Source organism: Megalobrama amblycephala, linkage group LG15 (genome assembly GCF_018812025.1).
Source record: "Megalobrama amblycephala isolate DHTTF-2021 linkage group LG15, ASM1881202v1, whole genome shotgun sequence".
NCBI classification, from domain to species: domain Eukaryota; kingdom Metazoa; phylum Chordata; class Actinopteri; order Cypriniformes; family Xenocyprididae; genus Megalobrama; species Megalobrama amblycephala.
The window spans coordinates 18,097,017-18,120,105 of NC_063058.1; the positions used below are offsets into that span (position 1 = coordinate 18,097,017).

General features: G+C 35.6%; 1 protein-coding gene across 3 annotated transcripts; it reads left to right on the forward strand.

The window, feature by feature from the left end:
- The first annotated feature begins 1,485 nt into the window (after positions 1-1,485).
- On the forward strand, positions 1,486-22,321 carry lg15h12orf4 (linkage group 15 C12orf4 homolog). Of its 3 annotated transcripts, none has more exons than XM_048158892.1 (14): positions 1,486-1,604; positions 2,054-2,237; positions 2,329-2,474; positions 5,991-6,172; positions 7,158-7,257; positions 7,356-7,477; positions 9,482-9,588; positions 10,737-10,934; positions 11,043-11,171; positions 14,715-14,786; positions 14,857-15,059; positions 19,432-19,489; positions 20,527-20,594; positions 21,264-22,321. In XM_048158892.1, exons 2-14 carry the CDS (start codon positions 2,060-2,062, stop codon positions 21,354-21,356), a joined length of 1,656 nt encoding a protein of 551 aa, XP_048014849.1. In that variant the 5' UTR covers positions 1,486-1,604; positions 2,054-2,059; the 3' UTR covers positions 21,357-22,321. The 3 variants fall into 3 exon arrangements, with proteins under 3 accessions (XP_048014849.1, XP_048014848.1, XP_048014850.1); XM_048158891.1 differs by having other exon boundaries at positions 1,571-1,732; XM_048158893.1 differs by having other exon boundaries at positions 1,603-1,705.
- The last annotated feature ends 768 nt before the right edge of the window (positions 22,322-23,089 follow it).

The window sequence follows — 23,089 nt, forward strand, 5'->3', positions numbered from 1 at the left end:
AACTATTGCAGCACAAAAGGAATTGATATTATTCAGTGGACCATATAGGTCCTGGAGTGGCATTAGGCCAATATAAACCTAGATTTATACCTTCTTAAACAACCAAACATGCAACATTTTATTTCTTCTTCTTCTTTTTTTCCTTGGTGAATTGCAGTTCATACACAACTTGTGGAACCTATCGAATGGTCCTTTGTGGAAATAAGGTTTAGAAATAAAAATGTCAGCATGTGAGAATTGTTAAAAAACGACAATTAAAGCTAGGCCTACTCAGTTAATTATTACATTAGTATTTTATCTGATAAACACGTTAAACATTTTACAGTAGACACAGAAAATGTGCTGTGCTTGCTTGTATCTTGAAAGTAAAAATTTTCATATAGTACAAGAATAATCAGATTTCAAAGGGTTAGTTCACCCAAAAATGAAAATAATGTAATTAATACTCACCCTCATGTCGTTCCACACCCGTGAGACCTTTGTTTATCTTCGGAACACAAATTAAGATATTTTTGATTAAATCCGATGGCTCAGCGAGGCCTGCGTAGACAGCAATGGTACTTCCTCTCTCAAGATCCATAAAGGTACTAAAAACATATTTAAATCAGTTCATGTGAGTTCAATGGTTCAATCTTAATATTATAACGCGACGAGAATATTTTTGTGCGCCAAAAAACCAAAAACGACTTTTTAACAATATCTAGTGATGGCCGATTTCAAAACACTGCTTCAGAGCGTTATGAATCTTTTGAGTCGAATCAGTGATTCAGATCGCGTATCAAACCGCCAAACTGCTGAAATCACGTGACTTTGACGCTCCGATGCACTGATTCGATTCGTAAAGCTCCGAAGCTTCATGAAGCAGTGTTTTGAAATCGCCCATCACTAGATATTGTTAAAAAGTTGCTATTTTGTTTTGTTTTTTTGACGCACAAAATATTTTCATCGCTTTATAATATTAAGGTAGAGTCAATGTACTCACATGAACTGATTTAAATATATTTTTAGTACCTTTATGTATCTTGAGAGAGGAAGTACCGTCTATGCAGGCCTTGCTGAGCCATCGCATTTCATCAAAAATATCTTAATTTGTGTTCCGAAAATGAACGAAGGTCTTATGGGTGTAGAACGACATGAGGGTGAGAAATTAATGATATAATTTTCATTTTTGGGTGAACTAACCCTTTAATATGTAAAAAACGATTAATAATCTTTTTTTTGCTTGTAAAGTCTCAGGACTGTGCAGGAGAGGAATGTTTTGTTTTGACTGGACTACATCAGGTCCAAAAGAACATTAAGAATTTATATTTACACTAAGCCCCACAGAGATACTGTACAACGCTCGTGATACGGCTCTTTAGTAGTTTGTGTTAAACAAAACACTTTCAACAAATACTGTTTTGCTAACTTTTTTATGTTGGTGTGAAATATTAAATAACAATTATTGACAAAGTAATAATAATTACAAATAATAATAATTTAAAAAAATATTACGGACAGTCTACGTCTACGACAAACCACGATTCTCCTTTCGAGTAGAATCTGCTCTTACTAATCGCACACTAGCTGATCAGCTGACAGCTAGCCGAGTAAAACAAGCGGAGGTAAGCCGGAAGTGTCTTGCAATCAAATTGAACAGTTTACCAGAAAATGCACGAATATTAGTCGTGTATTTCAACCACGCTTGATTTTCAAACATATTTGAGTTAGTATCTGGTTGTTTAATCTTCTGGTACGAGCTCGTTTCTAAACACTGAATTCATTCATATAATGTGAGCTGTTGTTGAACAGCATTTGTTATTTATTAAAACGATGTGCTTATCAGATATTTACATCCATATTTCTGCATTTGTCTAACGAGAATTTCTGGTTAACTTGCATCACGATGAGTTATTTGACTGCTTGTATATTCCAGTCTATTTCTGCAGAATCTATGGATGTGTCTCAACAGCCTAGGGAGCTGCCTACCTAGACAGCATTCATAATAATTATGCATAATTATGTCTGTATCTGTCGTAAATCCATTATTTGTATGTCTGTCTTCTGAACACAGGCTAAGATGAGGAAAAACAAAGGGAAAACCAATACAATTGAAAAGGAGTTTGTGTTTGAGTTTAAGGCAGGAAAACATCACTGTGTCCTCAAAGTCCCACTTCAGTTCCCCCTCAAAGAAAATGTCAGTGATCTTCATGGGCGGATCATGCTGCTTCATAAAATCCCCTGTTTTGTAGAAAATGGTAATGTATTAACATTTATTTGAGCATGCATCAGATTATCAACACTTTGAATTACTGTGTACACCCTCTAACATTTTTGTATTGATTTTAGACTTGAAAAACCGACTCGTTAGTTTCATAGAGAGGGAAACGTTAGCGGATTATGACCGAGAGGCAGAAGCAGCCCTGCAGAGACTCACTACTGGAGAGGTTGATGTCAACAAACTTACAAATTTATGGGCCAAGGCCTATTCTGAGGTAAGGCGCAGACTCAGTCGAATAATTAAGTTATTTCAGTATCATTGCATTCCTTCTACATCTACACGAGCACCTTTTTTTTTCCATTGGCATGACCTTTCATTGGCATTTTTTCATTTTTCATTCTGTCAATTTTGAATCAAATTAAGATGTTAAACATCTCTACAAAAGTTAATAGTGTCATTATATTTCAGCTCAATTTAGCATGATGTTTCAATTTTAAGTCATTGTTTCAATGTCGCAAAGTTCATCAATTATTAATCAAGGTCAATTCAGCTATAAGCATCTCTACAGAAGTTAATTATTGATTCAGTTAAGTTTAATAACAATGTGTATGTTGCAACGAAATTCTGTGCCGAAACTGAAAATTCAGGATGCTTTTTGCTGAAAACCGAATATAAATGAATACTCAATTAATTAATCAAATGCATTTAATAATCAACAGTCAAATAGCTAAAACTGAGTTGTACAAACATTTGAATTGCACATAAGGCATGTTTTATAGCAACTTTTCAATAACAGTTTTTGTTTCTACTCCAGTTTGTTGGTGAAATATAAACATTTAAACGACAATAAACTGTAATAACTTGTTTTCATGACAGATTTATTCAGACATACAATAAATAGGCGAAAATAAAGACTTAACTAACAGGTTAAAGGTGCCATCGAATGTTTTTTTACAAGATGTAATATAAGTCTAAGGTGTCCCCTGAATGTGTCTGTGAAGTTTCAGCTCAAAATACCCCATAGAATTTTTTTAATTAATTTTTTTAACTGCCTATTTTGGGGCATAATTAGAAATGCACCGATTCAGGTTGCGGTCCCTTTAAATCGCGCGCTCTCTGCCCCCGGAGCTCGCGCTTGCCTTAAACAGTGCATAAACAAAGTTTACACAGCTAATATAACCCTCAAAATGCATCTTTACAAAGTGTTTATCATTCATGCTGCATGCATGCGTCGGATTATGTGAGTATTGTATTTATTTGGATGTTTACATTTGATTCTGAATGAATTTGAGGCTGTGATCCGTGGCTAACGGCTAATGCTACACTGTTGGAGATATTTATAAAGAATGAAGTTGTGTTTAATAATGAAAATAGTGACGGCTCTTGTTTCTGTGAATACAGTAAGAAACTTTAACCACATTTAACAGTACATTAGCAACATGCTAACGAAACATTTAGAAAGACAGTTTACAAATATCACTAAAAATATCATGTAATCATGGATCATGCCAGTTATTATTGCTCCATCTGCCATTTTTCGCTGTTTTCCTTGCTTGCTTACCTAGTCTGATGATTCAGCTGTGCACAGATCCAGACGTTAATACTGGCTGCCCTTGTGTAATGCCTCGATCATGGGCTGGCATATGCAATTACGTAACAGTCGGTGTTATGTTGAGATTCGCCTGTTCTTCGGAGGTCTTTTAAACAAATGAGATTTATATAAGAAGGAGGAAACAATGTAGTTTGAGAATCTGTATGTCATTTCCGTGTACTGAACTCTTGTTATTTAACTATGCCGAGGTAAATTCAATTTTTAATTCTAGGGCACCTTTAAGAAAATTTAACGAATGAGTAATACAGTGCATACATTTAGCAAAATGCTCATCTCTAGAATGATTTTTTCTTGCTAACTAATGAGTTTAATGGACATTTCTTGAAGTAAATGTAATGTTAAGTGATTGTTTAGCCTACAAGCTGACCTCTTTCCCCGATTAAAACACTGATTTAGTGATTACATGAGACAGGATTCATTTCGGTAGGTTGTACTGTATCTTTCAACATACCTTCTGATGTTTAAATTAAATGTCTGTTTTGTCACTGTTTTCAGCCCTCCAAAACCATTTCGGCCTGAAACTGAAAATAGCTGTTTTGGACGAAATTTTTCGGTAGCCAAAATTTCAGTGCATCCCTTAGTCAGGTTAGACGCCATATTGAATTTAACACACAGATGAAAACGAGGCTGTGAGGGATAGACTTACCGTCTCAATTGTACACATTGTATAAAGGTCCTAGATCACAACTTCACAACTCTTTAAAACTGTTTTATAGAGTTTTTGTCTACTTAAAGTTTTTTTTCCGACAAGACGTTTTGTTTGCTGAACAATTATGATGTTGTTAAACAATCCATTGAACACACTGTATTCTACCCCTCACAGCCTCATTTCATTTTTATTCCTGTCAAAAATTTAATTAGGGCTGTCAAATGATTAATCACGATTAATCGCATACAAAATAAAAGTTTGAGTTTGCCTAATATATGTGGGTGTACTGTGTGTAATTATTATGTGTATATAAATACAAACACATCCATGTATGTATTTGAGAAATATTTACAAGTATATGCATTTATTTATATTTTTATATAATTTATATTATATATAAATACATTTTTTTGTACATAAATAACATATTTCTCTTAAATATATACATTAATTTGTGTGTATTTATATATACATATTATTTACACACATCACACATATATTATGCAAACTCAAACTTTTATTTTGTATGCGATTAATCGCGATTAATCGTTTGACAGCCCTAAATTTAATATGGCACTACCCTGATTAAGATCTATTATCCAGCTCAATTCAGTTAATTTTTTTTTTCATACGATAGCATCAGTGCAGTTAAATCAACTGAATACTGAATATTAATTGTCTTTTAATTAGCTAATTTGCTATATAATAAACCAATAAATCACTCTGCCTACACAAGAAGTTCCTTTGAAACAGAATATCTGTCCTATTTCCACATTTAAGAAGGTCATCCTGACCATTTGCATTAGCACTTCAAAGTATTGCAGTTTAAATTCTGCTTCCACTTGCTCCAGCACACTTATAAAAAGAAAGCAGAATCCACCCCCTCCCTTTTCTATGAAGCACTGGATAACCATTAACATTTTACAGCAGCCGTACACAAATACACATGGATGCTCTCCAGTCTATTTCAAGCCCATCAAATGGCTGTTTAACGACCACCTGGTTGTTTGCGTAAAAAGATTCTAATGGTTTTATTTATACTGGTTAATTAAGCTTCCAGGTTTTTCCGCATATAAAAGGTTTGTAGGAAAAAGTTCATCTAAAAGTATAAAAAAAGCTATGATTTTATTTAGAAAACAATTATGAAAGACTCATGGGCATTGTTTAGCTTTGACCGAGTGGATCAGGTAGTCCGAGATGGTGTGGGACTAATTTACATGTTTATGGATCTTCATATACTAATTGAAGCAAGGGTGTAGAGTTACATTCAAGCTATTGTAAGGTATGATAAAAAAAATTGCAGGAAAAAATGTTTAAGTGGGTCATTTTGATTATCAAAGATGAGTTTTAAGGGATAAAATTATTAACTCCAGGGGGATTTTAAAACAACAACAAACAAAAGCATTAAGGTAAATCAATAAATGTAGTTCCAGTAACTGACTAGTTGGTACAGAACAAGTACTCAATAAGTCGATTACTTTTGTGCCACCCTGGTAAGTGTGTCTGTTCTGCATCATTTCTGTGTGTAGACTACACTGGAACATGCCCGTCCCGAAGAAGCCAGCTGGGACGAGGATTTTGCGAGTGTCTATCATGAACTGATCCACTCTCCAGCCTCAGAGACCCTTCTCAACCTGGAACACAGTTACTTTGTCAGTGTCTCTGAGCTCATCAGCGAGAGAGACATGGAGCTCAAGAAACTTCAGGAGAGGTTTGTGTGGGAGGTTACAACGAGAAAAATTAGGAAAAATGCCAGCTTGGATAATGAGCTCTGAACATAAATGCAGAATCTTTCCATATTCAGTAATAAGTATAAAGGTAAAAAAAATAAGACGTTTTGTTTAAGTGCAAAATTTGCAAATATTTTATAATACTTTTTTGCATATTTTTTTTTTTAAAGATAATGATAATATTAATTGAACAGAAAACATGTGACTGAAATACAAGTCAACATTTGGATACACCTTTAGTCTTTATTAGGACTATTTTTCACGTTACAGTAATACAAAATTATTATTTTTTTAATATATGCCCTACCTAAATTATTTTATGGTTGAATAGATTTTTTTTTACATTTTTTTAAAGAAATCTCTTATGCTCACCATGGCTGTATTTATTCGATTAACAACACAGTAAAAACAATAATTGTGTGAAATATGATTATAATTTAAATGGAATGATTTGAATAAATTTTTAAATGTAATTTATTCCTGTGATGCAAAGCTGAATTTTCAGCATCATTGCTCCAGTCTTCAGTGTCACATGATCCTTCAGAAATCATTCTAATATGCTGCTCAAGAAACATTTTTAATTATTATCAATGTCGAAAACAGTTTTGCAGCTTAATATTTTAGTGGAAACTGATGCATTTTTTTTTCAGTATTTTTTGATAAATAGAAGAAAAGAAAAAGTATTTTTTACATAAATATGTGTATATATACACAGACTTAATGAGTTAATTAATTGAACAACAGGTGAACAGAATAATTAACCAAGCGAACAAACTGACACACACTAGGATGACACTGTCAAATGACAGGGCACACAGGCAAACAGGAACAGGGAAAATAGAACTAAAATACAATGAACAAAACATAATCCTGACACTTATATTTGAGCTTTTTCATAAGAAACATGTCCAAAAATCCAAAACTCCTACTATGAAATACATGAAATATGACAATTTGTCCTTACAGACAGGCTGTTGAGATGAATAAAGTCATGCAGGAGCTGGGAAAGACCTTGTGTGATCAGGATGTGAATACCGTGGCTGCCCAACATTTTGACGCACAGCAAGTAAGACCAATCTGACAGTCAGATTGAAACAAACTATAATAATGCAGAACATATTAATGATTCCAGACTCTTCTGTTTGGTCTTTTTGTGATGGGAAGGTGCTAGAGAACAAGTGGGCCAGTGAACTGAAGCAAGTCACAGGTATCCAGAAACAAGAGTATCAGGAATGGGTGATGAAGCTTCACCGGGACCTACAGAACCCTAACAACAGCACAATAAAGTGAGTGAAAGAGAAAGTTGTAAAGATACTAATAGCATTTAGATTATGAATCCTTGCTGAGGTGATCAAAGATTGTGATAGGTTGTGAAGTGAATAGGGCTGGAAAATCAATTAATCGCATCTATATAAAATATAATGTGTCTGTGTGTGTCTATATATATATATATATATATATATATATATATATATATATATATACATTTTTGCAGATTTATTAAAAAAGAAAAACTGAAATATCACATGGTCCTAAGTATTCAGACCCTTTGCTGTGACACTCATATATTTAACTCAGGTGCTGTCCATTTCTTCTGATCATCCTTGAGATGGTTCTACACCTTCATTTGAGTCCAGCTGTGTTTGATTATACTGATTGGACTTGATTAGGAAAGCCACACACCTGTCTATATAAGACCTTACAGCTCACAGTGCATGTCAGAGCAAATGAGAATCATGAGGTCAAATGAACTGCCTGAAGACCTCAGAGACAGAATTGTGGCAAGGCACAGATCTGGCCAAGGTTACAAAAAAACTTCTGCTGCACTTAAGGTTCCTAAGAGCACAGTGGCCTCCATAATCCTTAAATGGAAGACGTTTGGGACGACCAGAACCCTTCCTAGAGCTGGCCGTCCGGCCAAACTGAGCTATCGGGGGAGAAGAGCCTTGGTGAGAGAGGTAAAGAAGAACCCAAAGATCACTGTGGCTGAGCTCCAGAGATGCAGTCGGGAGATGGGAGAAAGTTGTAGAAAGTCAACCATCACTGCAGCCCTCCACCAGTCGGGGCTTTATGGCAGAGTGGCCCGACGGAAGCCTCTCCTCAGTGCAAGACACATGAAAGCCCGCATGGACTTTGCTAAAAAACACCTGAAGGACTCCAAGATGGTGAGAAATAAGATTCTCTGGTCGATGAGACCAAGATAGAACTTTTTGGCCTTAATTCTAAGCGGTATGTGTGGAGAAAACCAGGCACTGCTCATCACCTGTCCAATACAGTCCCAACAGTGAAGCATGGTGGCAGCATCATGCTGTTGGGGTGTTCTTCAGCTGCAGGGACAGGACGACTGGTTGCAATCGAGGGAAAGATAATTGCGGCCAAGTACAGGGATATCTTGGACAAAAACCTTCTCCAGAGTGCTCAGGACCTCAGACTGGGCCGAAGCTTTACCTTCCAACAAGACAATGACCCTAAGCGCACAGCTAAAATAACGAAGGAGCGGCTTCACAACAACTCCGTGACTGTTCTTGAATGGCCCAGCCAGAGCCCTGACTTAAACCCAATTGAGCATCTCTGGAGAGACCTAAAAATGGCTGTCCACCAACGTTTACCATCCAACCTGACAGAACTGGAGAGGATCTGCAAGGAGGAATGGCAGAGGATCCCCAAATCCAGGTGTGAAAAACTTGTTGCATCTTTCCCAAAAAGACTCATGGCTGTATTAGATCAAAAGGGTGCTTCTACTAAATACTGAGCAAAGGGTCTGAATACTTAGGACCATGTGATATTTCAGTTTTTCTTTTTTAATAAATCTGCAAAAATGTCAACAATTCTGTGTTTTTCTGTCAATATGGGGTGCTGTGTGTACATTAATGAGGAAAAAAATGAACTTAAATGATTTTAGCAAATGGCTGCAATATAACAAAGAGTGAAGCATTTAAGGGAGTCTGAATACTTTCCGTACCCACTGTATATATACATATACACACACAGATATAGTATGTAAACAAACTTTTATGTTAGATCGTTTTTACAGCCCTGAGCTGCCCATGTAGGTGTAACATCCTCAAAGAGATTCTTCTGGTTCTGACTGAGGAAATTCTGCCTTAGCGATTTCATTCAGTTTCAGTTCTAACTGCATTTTATGGCATCCCCGCTTTGACACATTGACACCGTCTAGCACATGAGTGAATAGTGTTACACTTGAGCCAACGGCAAAACAACTGTATTTATCATTGTGATTGATGGATGGCGGGGAACTTCAGAAGTTGAGCCTGTTATTTGTGTTTCAGCGAGGAGATCAAGGTGCAGCCCGGTCAGCTGGGGGAGGCAGGGGAAGCAGGGGCCCGGCTCTTCGAGGAGCAGCGACAGCTGGAGGAGAGCTTCACCATCCACTTAGGTATGGCGTTTCCTTGGAAACATTGGGCGCTACAAAACGGCACATAAAAATACCCACATACAACAAACCAGCGCGGTGATTTACGCCCACTTCCAATGTGTTTTCAGTCTGCCTCTCAGGCTCATTATAAACGTTGTTTTGTTCACATGTGGACATGTTCCACTAATGTTTGACAACCAGAAAGTGTCCAAATACATTTCGACTTAATTTAAAAACTGTTTTGCTTGAAATTTTTTTTTTTTTTTTTGCCACTATATTTGATAATTTACTATCTAGTACAATGACATTAATGCATTTTTAGTTGTGGCCTAAGTGTCCAAATATTTTTCAGGCCACTCTACATAGAAAAACAGTTAACTCAAAATTCTGACATTTTCTCGAAATTGTGAATTTAATACTTTATAACTCACAATTTCCAGAAGGAAAATCAGAATTTGTGAGATAAATAGTCACATTTACCTTTTGTATTTTTTATTCCGTGGCGGAAACAAGCTTCCACAGAATTTAGGTGTCACAACATTGAGATTTGCAAAATATTATGTTTAACTGTGTTATTAAACTGTTAGTGTTCATTAATATTAACTAAATGGTTAACTAAGTGAGCATTAGAGGACAGCAAATAAAGGAAATAAAGGAATAAAAATAAAGGAAATGAGCAAAATTAAGAAAATGAGCATGCACAATTAAATATCTGATATCGACCAGTATACACTACTGTTCAAAAGTTTGGATTGAGTAATTTTTTTAGAGATAGTAACAGTTTTATTCAGCAAGAGTGCATTAAATTGATCAAAAGTGACATTTGTGATAAAAAAATATTTTTATTTCAAATAAATGCTGTTCTTTTGAACTTTCTATTCATTAAAGAATCCTGAAAAAATGTGTCATGGTTTCCACAAAAATATTAAGCAGCAATATAATGATGTTGAAAATTCATCTTTATCATCACCACAGGAATAAATTACATTTTAAAACACAGTCGAATAGAAAGCAGTTATTTTCAATTATAATAACATTTCAGGGTATTTTTTTACTGTATTTTTGATTTAATAAATGCAGCCTTGATGAGCATGAGAGACTTCATACTGACCCAAAACTTTTGTAATGGATGCAAACAGCTACCGATGTGACATATTTATGTTTTTCAGGGGCTCAGCTGAAGACCATGCACAATCTCCGTCTGCTGCGATCTGATGTTCTGGACTTTTGTAAGCATCGTCGTCACAACAGCAGTGGGGTGAAATTACGGCGACTACAGACTGCCCTCTCGCTCTACTCCACATCGCTTTGCGGCCTGGTGCTGCTGGTCGACAACAGAGTCAACTCGTACAGCGGCATCAAGAGAGGTATCATATCTAATTTGTAGCATTTTGTTGTAAAGATCAACAAATGTCAAAATAAAACACAGCTAACATAAACAACAATAACATCTTCAATTGTTCCTATGGCATCAGACTTTGCAACAGTGTCTAAGGAGTGCACAGACTTCCACTTCCCCAGAGTGGACGAGCAGCTGGACATCATCCAGCAGGTGGTGCTGTACGCACGAGCTCAGCGCAGCAGCAAGCAGAGAGAGCAGCCCGGTGAGTGACACAACAACTGTGTGTGTTTGTGTCCGTCCAAAACTAGCACCTCTGCATTGCACCATCACGTATCCGACTTCAGTCCCACCACGAGGAAGTGTTCAGTTTCATTTGACAGGGACTTGCTACAATGAAACTCGATACACATTTTTTCAAGATGCACAAATGTTTTGGCAGAAGGTGGAATCCACTGGTACAGTTTAGCATTTTTCTGACTGTTTGTAATAACTATTGTAAATTTAATTACCACAGTGACATAACTTTGATTGAAAGAGAACTCTTAGTAGAGTTTAAGTAATTTGCAGTAAAATTAAACCATTGATATTAAAATTTTATTGTGTGGTGGTAATTGGGACAGATAGAGACTTCTTTCAAAAACATAAAAAAAAAAAAAAATAGTTCCAAACTTTTGACCGGCAGTGTATATACATACAGGGGTTGGACAATGAAACTGAAACACTGGCCAATGTAGTGGTTTCACTATGTGCACCTGGTGGCCAATCTTCACTGATTTACATTCCATCAGTAATAGCAGAGTGTGAATGTAGAATTAGCAGAGGGAAGGCACAGCTGTACATAAATTATTGCAATCCACACAACATAATGAGAAAATTAGACAAATTGTTGGTGCACGTCTCGCTGGCTCATCCGTGACCAGTACAGCAAGCTGTTGTATCCGGGGTAATGTTGGCATACCACCACGTAGAACGAACCACATCCAACAGGAGTAACTGTGGACACAAGAGGAAGCTGTCTGAAAGGGATGCCAAGGTACTTACCTGGATTGTAGGGCTGGACGATTAATCAACAGTTATCGAAACCGAAATTCAGAACCTCTAACCGACATAATTTTCGGTTATTTGTTTTTTTGAATCCTGTTAATACATACTACTATGTGTGTAGTCACATGACTCTGCAGCGTCCAGTCAGCAACATGGAGGTGATCTCAAACGCCAAGTCAACACACACAGAGCGCACAAGCCCCAAAGTAAGATCACTTTCGCTTACGTCCTCACTAAAGTTTGTCAGTTGTATGTGATTAAAGGCTTGCCAGTGATTTTACACCATTTAAAAACAACATGGAAAACACCTTCAGTGCTCACGAGCTGCTTTTTGTGGAAGAGAGCCGAGCCGCGCCATGTCTCATTACAACGCGCAAGCCCTGAAGCCAGATCACTTTCACTTGTGTCTTCACTAAACGTTGTCATTTGTACATGTTTTAAAGGTGCCCTCGAATGAAAAATTGAATTTATCTTGGCATAGTCAAATAACAAGAGTTCAGTACATGGAAATGACATACAGTGAGTCTCAAACTCCATTGTTTCCTCCTCCTTATATAAATCTCATTTGTTTAAAAGACCTCCGAAGAACAGGCGAATATCAACATAACACCGACTGTTACGTAACAGTGTTGCTATGTACTGTTAAATGTGGTTAAAGTTACCATCGTTTCTTACTGTATTCACGGAGACAAGAGCGGTCCCTATTTTCATTATTAAACACTTGCAGTCTGTATAATGCATAAACAACTTCATTCTCTATAAATCTCTCCAACAGTGTAGCATTAGCCTTTAGCCATGCAGCATAGCCTCAAACTCATTCAGAATCAAATGTAAACAATATAACAGTATACAATACTCACATAATCCGACGCATGCATGCCGCATGCATGCCGAACACTTTATAAAGATCCATTTGAGGGTTATATTAGCTGTGTAAACTTTGTTTATGCACTGTTCAAGGCAAGCGCGAGCTCTGTGGGCGTGGAGCACGAGAATTAAAGGGCCAGTAGCCCTGAATTGGCTCATTTATAATGATGCCCCAAAATAGGCAGTTAAAAAAATGAATTAAAAAAATCTATGGTGTGTTTTGAGCTAAAACTTCACAGACACATTCAAGGGACACCTTAGACTTTTATTTCATCTTTTTAAAAAAAGTTCTAGGGCACCTTTAAGACTTGCCAGTTTGAACATTCAAGTGATTTTAGACTATAGGATGTGTATTATTATATTGAGCTACTGCACTGATGCATTGTGGCACACGAACACTCATACAGACAGTAGCTGCACATCATGTGAAGGTCGCGCGCACAGAGAGGAGCGCAGAAACTCGTGGTCAACGCTGTCCTGTGATTTATCACTAAAGTAGCTTAGAAACTCAAAAGTTGTAGCATATATTTTTCTACTTTTGAAGTAACTACTGACAACCTACAGCTTCTTAATTTATAGAGAGATGGTATGACTAATTCACACAAGCAATTGCTCCATCATTAATGCATTCAAATAAATGTACTGGTACTGTGCTAATTTATCTGTATCTGATTTACAACGAGCAGAAATCTGTAAGAAATGTTACGAACCATAGATAAAATAACTGCTGAAAATGAGCTGTTATGTCAGAGCACTCTTTCAGTAGGATTAAGCGCTTTGGTTGTACAGTAATACACATGAAAGTGCTATATAAATGCCTCATTCATTCAAAAAATATCCCACCTTTAATAGCATATGCATATGTACAGTACAAACCTTGTCAGTTAACTATGAGGGCTTAAAAACAAAACAAAATAATCGTTCATTAATCGTAATCGAGGTAAAATGTTCAATTAATCAAGATTTTGACTTAAGGTCATATCGTCCAGCCCTATCGGATTGTATCCAAAAATACATGCATGGGGGATGGTTTGGGCTGCAATATCATGGCATTCCCTACTGTGCTTGATGTGTCCGTCACTGCCAAGGACTACCGAACCATTCAGGAGGACCATGGTCACCTAATGGTTCAAACATTGTACCCTGAAGGGGGTGCCATGTATCAGCATGATAAAATGGTACCAACATGAAAGTGAAGTTGAACATCTCCTATGGCCTGCACCGTCACCAGATCTGAATATTTTTGAGCCACTTTGGGGTGTTTTGGAGGATTAAGTCAGAAAACATTTTCCTCCACCAGCATCACATAGTGACCTGGACACTGTTCTCGAAGAGTAATGTCTCTGACCACTGTGAAGGACTTGTATCTGTCATTCCCAAGACGATTTTATGCTGTATGGGCCACAAAAAGAGGCCCTACACCATACTAATACATTATTATGGTTTAAAACCAGGTGTTTCAGTTTTTATTGTCCAACCCCTGTATATGTTCTAGTCACATTTCACTACTAAATCAAACAGGAAATACTTATTGCATGATAAATTAAGCACATCCTCCCACCCCAATCCACAACCTGCTTTTCTTATTACTAAAATAAATATTTTACCATTTTATTGCCTTTAGTTTTTTGTATGTGACAATTAAGCACATTTTCTCCCCATGTAATTACTTTAATGCAAATAAAAATGGTAAATTTAAATTTTAACTTGTATTTATACTTTATTTTTGTTTATTTGTTGTATTGACTTTAATGTGTGATGATTTGAATGGAAAAAATAATTGTGTCCAATAAATCTAATGACAATCATTGTGGATGATAATTACAAACTCAAAAGTGAAGTACAACGTATTTGGATGCATTACACTAATAAACATATTGAATTTGTTTTATAGAGATGCCAAGAAATGGGGGAAGTGAAGACAAAAATAAGATCTTAGATAGAAATTCCTCCAATATCGTCCCAGGTAATTCAAACATTGCTGTATGTATTTAACCGTCTGTTTGTTAGTCCTAACATGCTGTATTTTTCATCAGGTGAATTCTACATCACTCGCCATTCCAATCTGTCTGAGGTTCATATTGTCTTCCACCTCTGTGTGGATGATAACGTGCGTTCGGGGAACATCACAGCCCGGGACCCGGCCATCATGGGCCTGAGGAACATCCTGAAGGTCTGCTGCACCCATGACATCACCACTATTACCATCCCACTGCTGCTGGTGCATGACATGTCTGAGGTAAGAGTAGATGGATGAAATTTCATTAAAGAAACACAATTTTTATTGCTGAACTATTTTGTAAACATTTACAAGCAATGACTTAGGTTTACGTTGTTATTATCATGGGATTGTCTCAATGTCTGAATTCCCGAAAGTCTGAACTTTTGAGCCGCTACACACAATTTTGAATGGAACATCTGTAAAAATGGTAGTTGAGGACGTTGCCAATATCATAGGGTTCAAAAACCCAACTGAGCCTCAAGTTTTCTATTACAAGAATCTATAACAATCTATATTCTAAGGGTGTTCCTGAGCATTCCGCTGCCAACTTCCATCATTTAGATGTTTTTGTGGGAATGTTGGAGGCTTTGGCCCTTTATATTGGCATCTAGTTCTAGAACATGCAAACAAGCAGCCAAACAAAACAAAACATTCCAGTTCCAGTTTTACCTCCTGCGTTACGCTACATGTATCTGATATATTTGCCCTCAAGAATCAGAAAGCATTTTTGTTCACTTGTGACCTATTATTCTGCATGCATTTCTGTTTTCCTTGAAAATGATGCTTCATTGTGCACACTTAATTACTGTAATTTATTAACAAGCCAAAGCATGTGATCTGGCTTGCATTGATGTGTGGAAAATGAAAAGGATCATGTCCTATTATGCGAATCTCTTAGAAACAGTTTTACTCTACTTAAAATATAAATAATTAAATCATTATTTTGAAATTTGAATGTTAGAGTGAATTTAGGTAATTTATGGGAATTGCTTTGCAAAATTTTCGAAACAGTTTCAAAGTGCTCGAAATGCCACATGCTGGTTCATCCAAAACATGCATAAAAACACCCTTTACAAACCGAGCAGATATCATCAATGTGGGGCGAGATCTGCTTGGTTACAAACATTCTTCCAGGTAGGCATGTGATGGTATCAAATTTTCATGTTGCGATTAATTGATGAAGCTTTTATCACGGTATACGGTATTATCACGATATTAAAATAAGTTGCAAAACCATTTTTGTCATAGTTTAACAGGTTTAAGAACTCTTTTTGTAATAAAACAAAACCACTCTGACTGAAATTTTCAAACAGATTAAAATGCAAAAGAATTAGGCTATAAAGAACAACAAATAACACTTTACTCTATTTAATGCATTAACTAAGATTGAGCAATAGCTACATTTGTTACAGAAAGTGTTATTTTTTGTTAATGTTAATTTAGAAACACAACTGATCATTGTTAGTTTTATCTCAGGTCCATTAAATAAGTTATTTTGATTTTAGTAATGTTATTAAATAGTAACGAAGAAATTAACATTAATTAATAATAATTAATACTTTATAAGTATTTTTATTGTCAGTTAAGTGATAATGAATTAACATGTTAACTAATGAAGCTGTATGTTTTCAAAGTTTTACTGAACAATAACAAATAATCAGAACATTTCTAATCATTAAGGGCATGTTGTAGTCCAGATTAAAATCTAAAAATGTTTAGGTTTGAAAATAAATATCCTTTTAAGTCTTTTTTAAGTATTCAGTTTTTGGTGCTGTGATGAACAACACTGAGATTACAAAAAATGAATGGCTGTTTGAAGCATTTTAAAAACTTCACTAGCGCAGTTACTTGGCTTGCACGGTTTCCGTGGTAACCGCTGCACGCTGCTGTTCCATCAGCGCCCTCTGCTGTCAGAGAGTGAACGCGCACTTTCATTCAGCGCATCTCCTTCACTCGTTCCGCCATGTGCTTCTGGGATTGTTTACATCTGAGCGCGTGTCCTTTTGACGCAGAATATAGCGGTGTTGTGCATTTTATACGATTGATGGGTAAAGTATTCTTAATTGCCTTATAAAAAATAAATAATTGGTAATAAATTATTATTTACGGTATTCTGAAGTGCCGACGATTACAATATCGTGCATATTCATTATCGCGATTTATCGCATTACCGAATATCGGCACAAGTCTACTTCCAGGTAACTTCCTTTGTGTTCAGCAGAAAAAGAAATTTATACAGGTTTGGAACAACTTGAGGAGGAGTAAATGATGACAGAACTTTCATTTTTGAGTGAACTATCCCTTTAAATATGAAGTGTCTATAATATGTGTTATTTTAATAAATTGTAGGGCTTGTTTAATGGAGAGCTTGGTTAATCAGGCCAACAAGTCTATAAACTACAACTCTTCCTTTTTATTATACAAATATGTCCTTAAAAATGTCTACAAATTTATAAAACTTAAACTATATAGACACTAGTTCATGTGTTCACAGAAATTTGAAATGTTTTGAAACCATAATGACCAAAGGAGCCTCTTTTATGGAAATCATGTTCCGAATCACTGGTTCAAAAAAAATTATATGCAAGGGTTTTGAAGCTTCACGAAGCGACAATTGTTAAATTTTTGCAATGGATATTCATTTTGAAATGTAACTTATTTTTTTGTTGTTTTTAAAGATTTATTTTTGGTGTTTTTGCCTTTATTATGATAGTGGGACAGTAAGTGTAGAGAGAGAAAGAGGACAGGATTAGGAAAGGTCCACGAGCTGGGACTCAAACTCGGGACGCCTGATGCGCAGCTGCGCTATATGTCGGTGCGCTGCCCACGAGGCTATCGTCGCTGACTATTATTAGTGTTTTTAAAGATTAACTTTAAGTAAGCATAAAATGACAGCAAAGTTAATTGACTGAATGTAAAAACAGAGGATTATACAACTAAATAATAACCAATGTTGACATATAAATCAAAAAATTGATGATAACCAATATGGTACCGAAATTTTATGGTTCAAACCAGTTTTTTTTTTTTTTACTTGGACTCTCAACCTCAAAACTCTGTCGTCTAATTTAGAAATGGTCTGTTTTGGATCAGGCTGTCTGGACTGACCAGTGTAGTTCTGGGTAAATGAAAGCCTCAATCACAGCCTCTCTGACCACAGGCCGATGTTGAGGAATGTTCAGTGTTCAGGAAATGTTTTTCATTTGAACGGGAACTGTGTGTTCTCCCAGCCAAAGGCCAAGGATGGTTTTAAGGCTGAGGTCTTAAGCCCTATTTGGACAGGATTAGTTTTTAGGATATATGTTTGTAAAGTAATTGTTACTATGAACGTCTGTAATGTTTATCGTCGAATGTCTGTAGAAATCGGCAAGATGAGTGTGACTACTGCATTCATACATTGCCGTTACACATAAATGACTCATCACAAATTGATCTATAGTAAAATATTAAACACATGACATTATTAGGAGAAAGTTAAATAAATGTTTTTAATGTAACTGTGAAAATAAGGTTAAATTAAATTTGAAGTCTGAATAGTCCTGTATGAGAAGTTGCTCTCCAAAGAGTGGTTTGGTAGTTTTGCATCCTGGTTACGTGGTTAAAGGTGCCCAAGAATGCTTTTTCACAAGATGTAATATAAGTCTAAGGTGTCCCCTGAATGTGTCTGTGAAGTTTCAGCTCAAAATACCCCATAGATTTTTTTAAATTAATTTTTTTAACTGCCTATTTTGGGGCATCATTAACAATGCACTGATTTACACTCGGCGCCGCCCCCTTAAATCGCGTGCTCCCTGCCACATGAGCTGTCGACTATATTACAGCGCATTTACAAAGTTCACACAGCTAATATAACCCTCAAATGGATCTTTACAAGATGTTCGTCATGCATGCTGTATGCATGCTTCGAATTATGTGAGTAAAGTATTTATTTGGATGTTAACGTTTTATTCTGAGTGAATTTGAGGCTGTCCTCCGTGGCTAACGGCTAATGCTACACTGTTGGAGAGATTTATAAAGAATGAAGTTGTGTTTGTGCATTATACAGACTGCAAGTGTTTAAAAAATGAAAATAGTGACGCCTCTTGTCTCCGTAAATACAGTAAGAAACGATGGTAACCACATTTAACAGTACATTAGCAACATGCTAACGAAACATTTAGAAAGACAATTTACAAATATCAGTAAAAATATCATGCTATCATGGATCATATCAGTTATTATTGCTCCATCTGCCATTTTTCGCTGTTGTTCTTGCTTGCTTACCTAGTCTGATGATTCGGCTGTGTGCAGCTCCAGACGTTAATACTGGCTTGTGTAATCCCTTGAACATGGGCTGGCATATGCAAATATTGGGGTCATACATATTAATGATCCCGACTGTTACGTAACAGTCGGTGTTATGTTGAGATCGGAGGTCGTTTAAACAAATGAAATTTATATAAGAAGGAGGAAACAATGGGGTTTGAGACTAACTGTATGTCTTTTCAATGTACTGAACTCTTGTTATTTAACTATGCCAAGGTAAATTCAATTTTTTAATCTAGGGCACCTTTAAATATTATCTCAGTCACTGATTTTTTTAATTCTTCCTCCTTCCTCCTCTGTACAGGAGATGACCATTCCTTGGTGTCTGAAACGAGCTGAGCTGGTCTTCAAGTGTGTGAAAGGTGGGCCTGCAAAGAGCTCAAATGTAGAACGTGCAAAAACTCATTGATTATAAACATATTCTGTCAATAGCATATATATAATTTGTTTTACATTCTGATAATTTTTGTCTGTAATGTAGGTTTTAAAAGCATCTAATACTGGGTTGTAAAATATTTGTAGTTAAAAAGCTAGTTAAAAAATGCCCATTCCATTTGGTTGGTTGTGTAAGACCAGTCTTAATTTGGATTTTTTTCCCCTACTAGTAACAAATATCTGTATACTTTTTAAAGAGGACCTATTATGCTTCTTTTTTTTTTTTTTTTTTTAAATCAACTTTACGTACATGTAACAATATTCCTCATTTAAAAAATTCCTGCCTAAGGCATACCCAAAAAAAGGGCACGAGGCCTGGTTGAGTTGCGTTAGTAGTGTGTTGAAACTCGTGGTTGTGGTAAAGGGCATGATATTTCCAAAACACACTCAAAGTGGTTGACCGATCACAACACACTGGTCCAGCAGACCAATCAGAGCACATCATGCTTTTCGGAAGGAGGGGCTTCATAGAGACTGGAACTAAAGCATTACTGACAGACTGGAAAGAGAGGTGCTGCAACAAAGTCAAGTGTTTTTTGAACATTCAAGCATGAAAACCTATTCTAGAAGACCCCAAAAACAAAATCAAGACTTTGTAAAAGGGCATAATATGGCCTCTTTAAAATACTATTTTTCTATTTTTTTTTTTTTTTTTTTTTTTTTTTGCAAGATGTTATATTGGTATTTATATATTATTTGAAAAAAAAAAAACATATTCAAGTAATTTTCCAAGTTCAACCCTTTAGAAAAGCATATAACAAAAAAAAAAAAAAAAAAAAAAAAAAAAAAAATATATATATATATATATATATATATATATATATATATATTGTTTACTTTTTAGGGTCAATAGGAGTAGTATAATCAATCAATTTTGTCGGGTATTGTTCACATTTACATATTTTCTGCTTCATTTACTCCATCATCTCAACTTGAAACGGTCTTCTTTGGCTTTTTTATTTAGGTTTTATGATGGAAATGGCCTCCTGGGATGGAGGAATCTCAAGGACTGTTCAGTTTCTTGTTCCACAGGTTAGTTTTAGCCTCATTGACAGTACAACAATGTCTTTTTTGATCTATTAAGAGACTGTTCAGGAAATACATTTTTTTTTTTTTTTTTGGCAGTAGAACAAACAAAAGCATTATACTCTCTGTATTCTCAAACAATAGTGTCCATTGGTTGACACATGCTTTCAGGCTTAGTGGACTCTTCACATTCACAGCTGCCTATTTTACTCTTTAACACCTTTTAAAATAACTCCTCTAAACTAAACCCTGTTGTCTAGATGCTGCCCACACATTGTATACTTACACTGTATATATATGTACACTACCATTCAAAAATGTGAAGCTGAATTTTCAGCATCATTACTCCAGTCTTCAGAGTCACATGATCCTTCAGAAATCATTCTAATATGCTGATTTGCTGCTCAAGAAACATTTCTTATTATTATCAATGTTGAATATGTATGTGGAAACCATAATCCATTTTTAGAAAGTTCAAAAGACCAGCATTTATTTGAAATAGACATTTTAGGGACAATGTGAAAGTCTCACTTTGGATCAATTTAATGCAACAAACAAAAACATACTGAGCCCAAGCTTTCCGAATCATTTTGTTTAATACCAAAGTTAAGTTGTTTAGTAGTTTATTTAAGAATATGGCTTCAATCTGTCTTTCTGATTGTCTTTTATCATCAGAGTATCTCAGAGGAGATGTTCTACCAGCTGAGCAACATGCTGCCTCAGATCTTCAGAGTCTCCTCCACGCTTACGCTAACGTCAAAGCGCTAAACACATCAGCCCGTCAACTAGGAATATGGAGGAAATCTTGTCACTTTAAGTTCTTAATTTTCAGAGCAGTACAAACCGTAAGCTGTTTTGATATGCACTGTCATGTGATCACAGGAGGCTTAGCATCATGTCCTGATTATTTCACTCAGGAATTTTCACTGGAATTCATAGATCTGTACATTCCACATAAAAAAATAACATAAAAAATATCAAAGGGAAGTGTTCAGAGTTTCAGCTCTTGTCATGCTGTGACTGCCGTTCACCTAATGCTGCATGGGAAATGGGTAATGCCAAGACAAGCTGTGTGTTTGTGCTGCATTGCAGACCCCTTGTGTCATCATTCCTTTCCACAAACACCAGATGGCACTGTATTCGGTAGCATTTACATGTAGTTTGAGGTAACCAAAGCTGCTGATTCCAAATGTCAAATGAAACCAACCTTCCAAGCATTCTAAGTGATTTACCATGTGTTTGTATATTCGGTGCCAGTTGTAAGCCCAGGCATGTGTACAGTTATATTTGAACTGTGTAATCTTTTGGAAAGTGGGGCATTTGAAAACAGTATCATCTGTTTTTTTTTATTGTAAATCTAACTTGTTTAACAGGCCTCTTGAAAATATACCTACATAATATTAATCAGGCAAGCAGGAAAATGATGTCCAGTTTTGTATTATTTATTTTTTTAGAGCCTTTACAAAGAAAATCTACATATTAACTACTTGCTGTTAAGTCTTTTGGTGGATTTCTCCTAATGAGGATATTACCATATGAAGTAGAAAAGTAGGGCTAATCTGAGGGTTAAAGCATTTGCATCCATATTAGCCTTTTGTTCTATACTACTGACATGCTAATTACTCGTTAATTGCTAAATGTCAATGCTTTGTAAATACAGTACATTTCAGTTTAACTCTGAATTTGACTATTTGATAATGCCGAAATTCTATTAAAAATGTTAGTTTAGTTCAGCTGCAGGTTTGCTTCCTCTCTCTATATATTAATATGTAAATAATATATATACTGTGTGTGTGTGTGTGTGTGTGTGTGTGTATATATATATATATATATATATATATATATATATATATGTATATATATATGTATATATATATATATATATATATCAAATGTAAATTAATTTCCCTCTTACACTGTTGTCACATTTTCCAGGTTAAATAAATATTACATAAAAAATACAGACCACGTACAATTTTGTATTTTTACACAAAAACTGTAATGTTCTTTTTATTAAAACCAAGTTTAAATTTGATTAAGTTAGTGTCTTTACGCATTTTTACATTTATTCCAAAATAATAACTAAAGGGAGTAACAATTTATACAGTATATTTTATTTGTGAACTGATGTTCAGCTTTACTTTTTAATAGTCAACTTTTAAAAGATGTTGGCTATGTACAAGATGTAGGTTACCTTTAATTTGCTAATTACTGATAGCTCGCTAAAAACCCCTCATAGTCATCATGTTTTCAGGCCATTTCAAGTTTGATTTTGACGTGACATAAAGCAGTGATATCTAAGTAGGTGAGTTGTTTACTTACTTTTTATTTAGTCTTCCCATAAGCACCATCATTTTCTTCATTCAAGCTAATTCGAGAATGCGCACAAAAACAAGAGGCGGGATTTATTGCACAAACAAATCATATACAGTAATAACTGATAACATCCAATCATAGCATGGTGTCTCTCACATAACTTTCCCCAATTCTCAAATATCCCC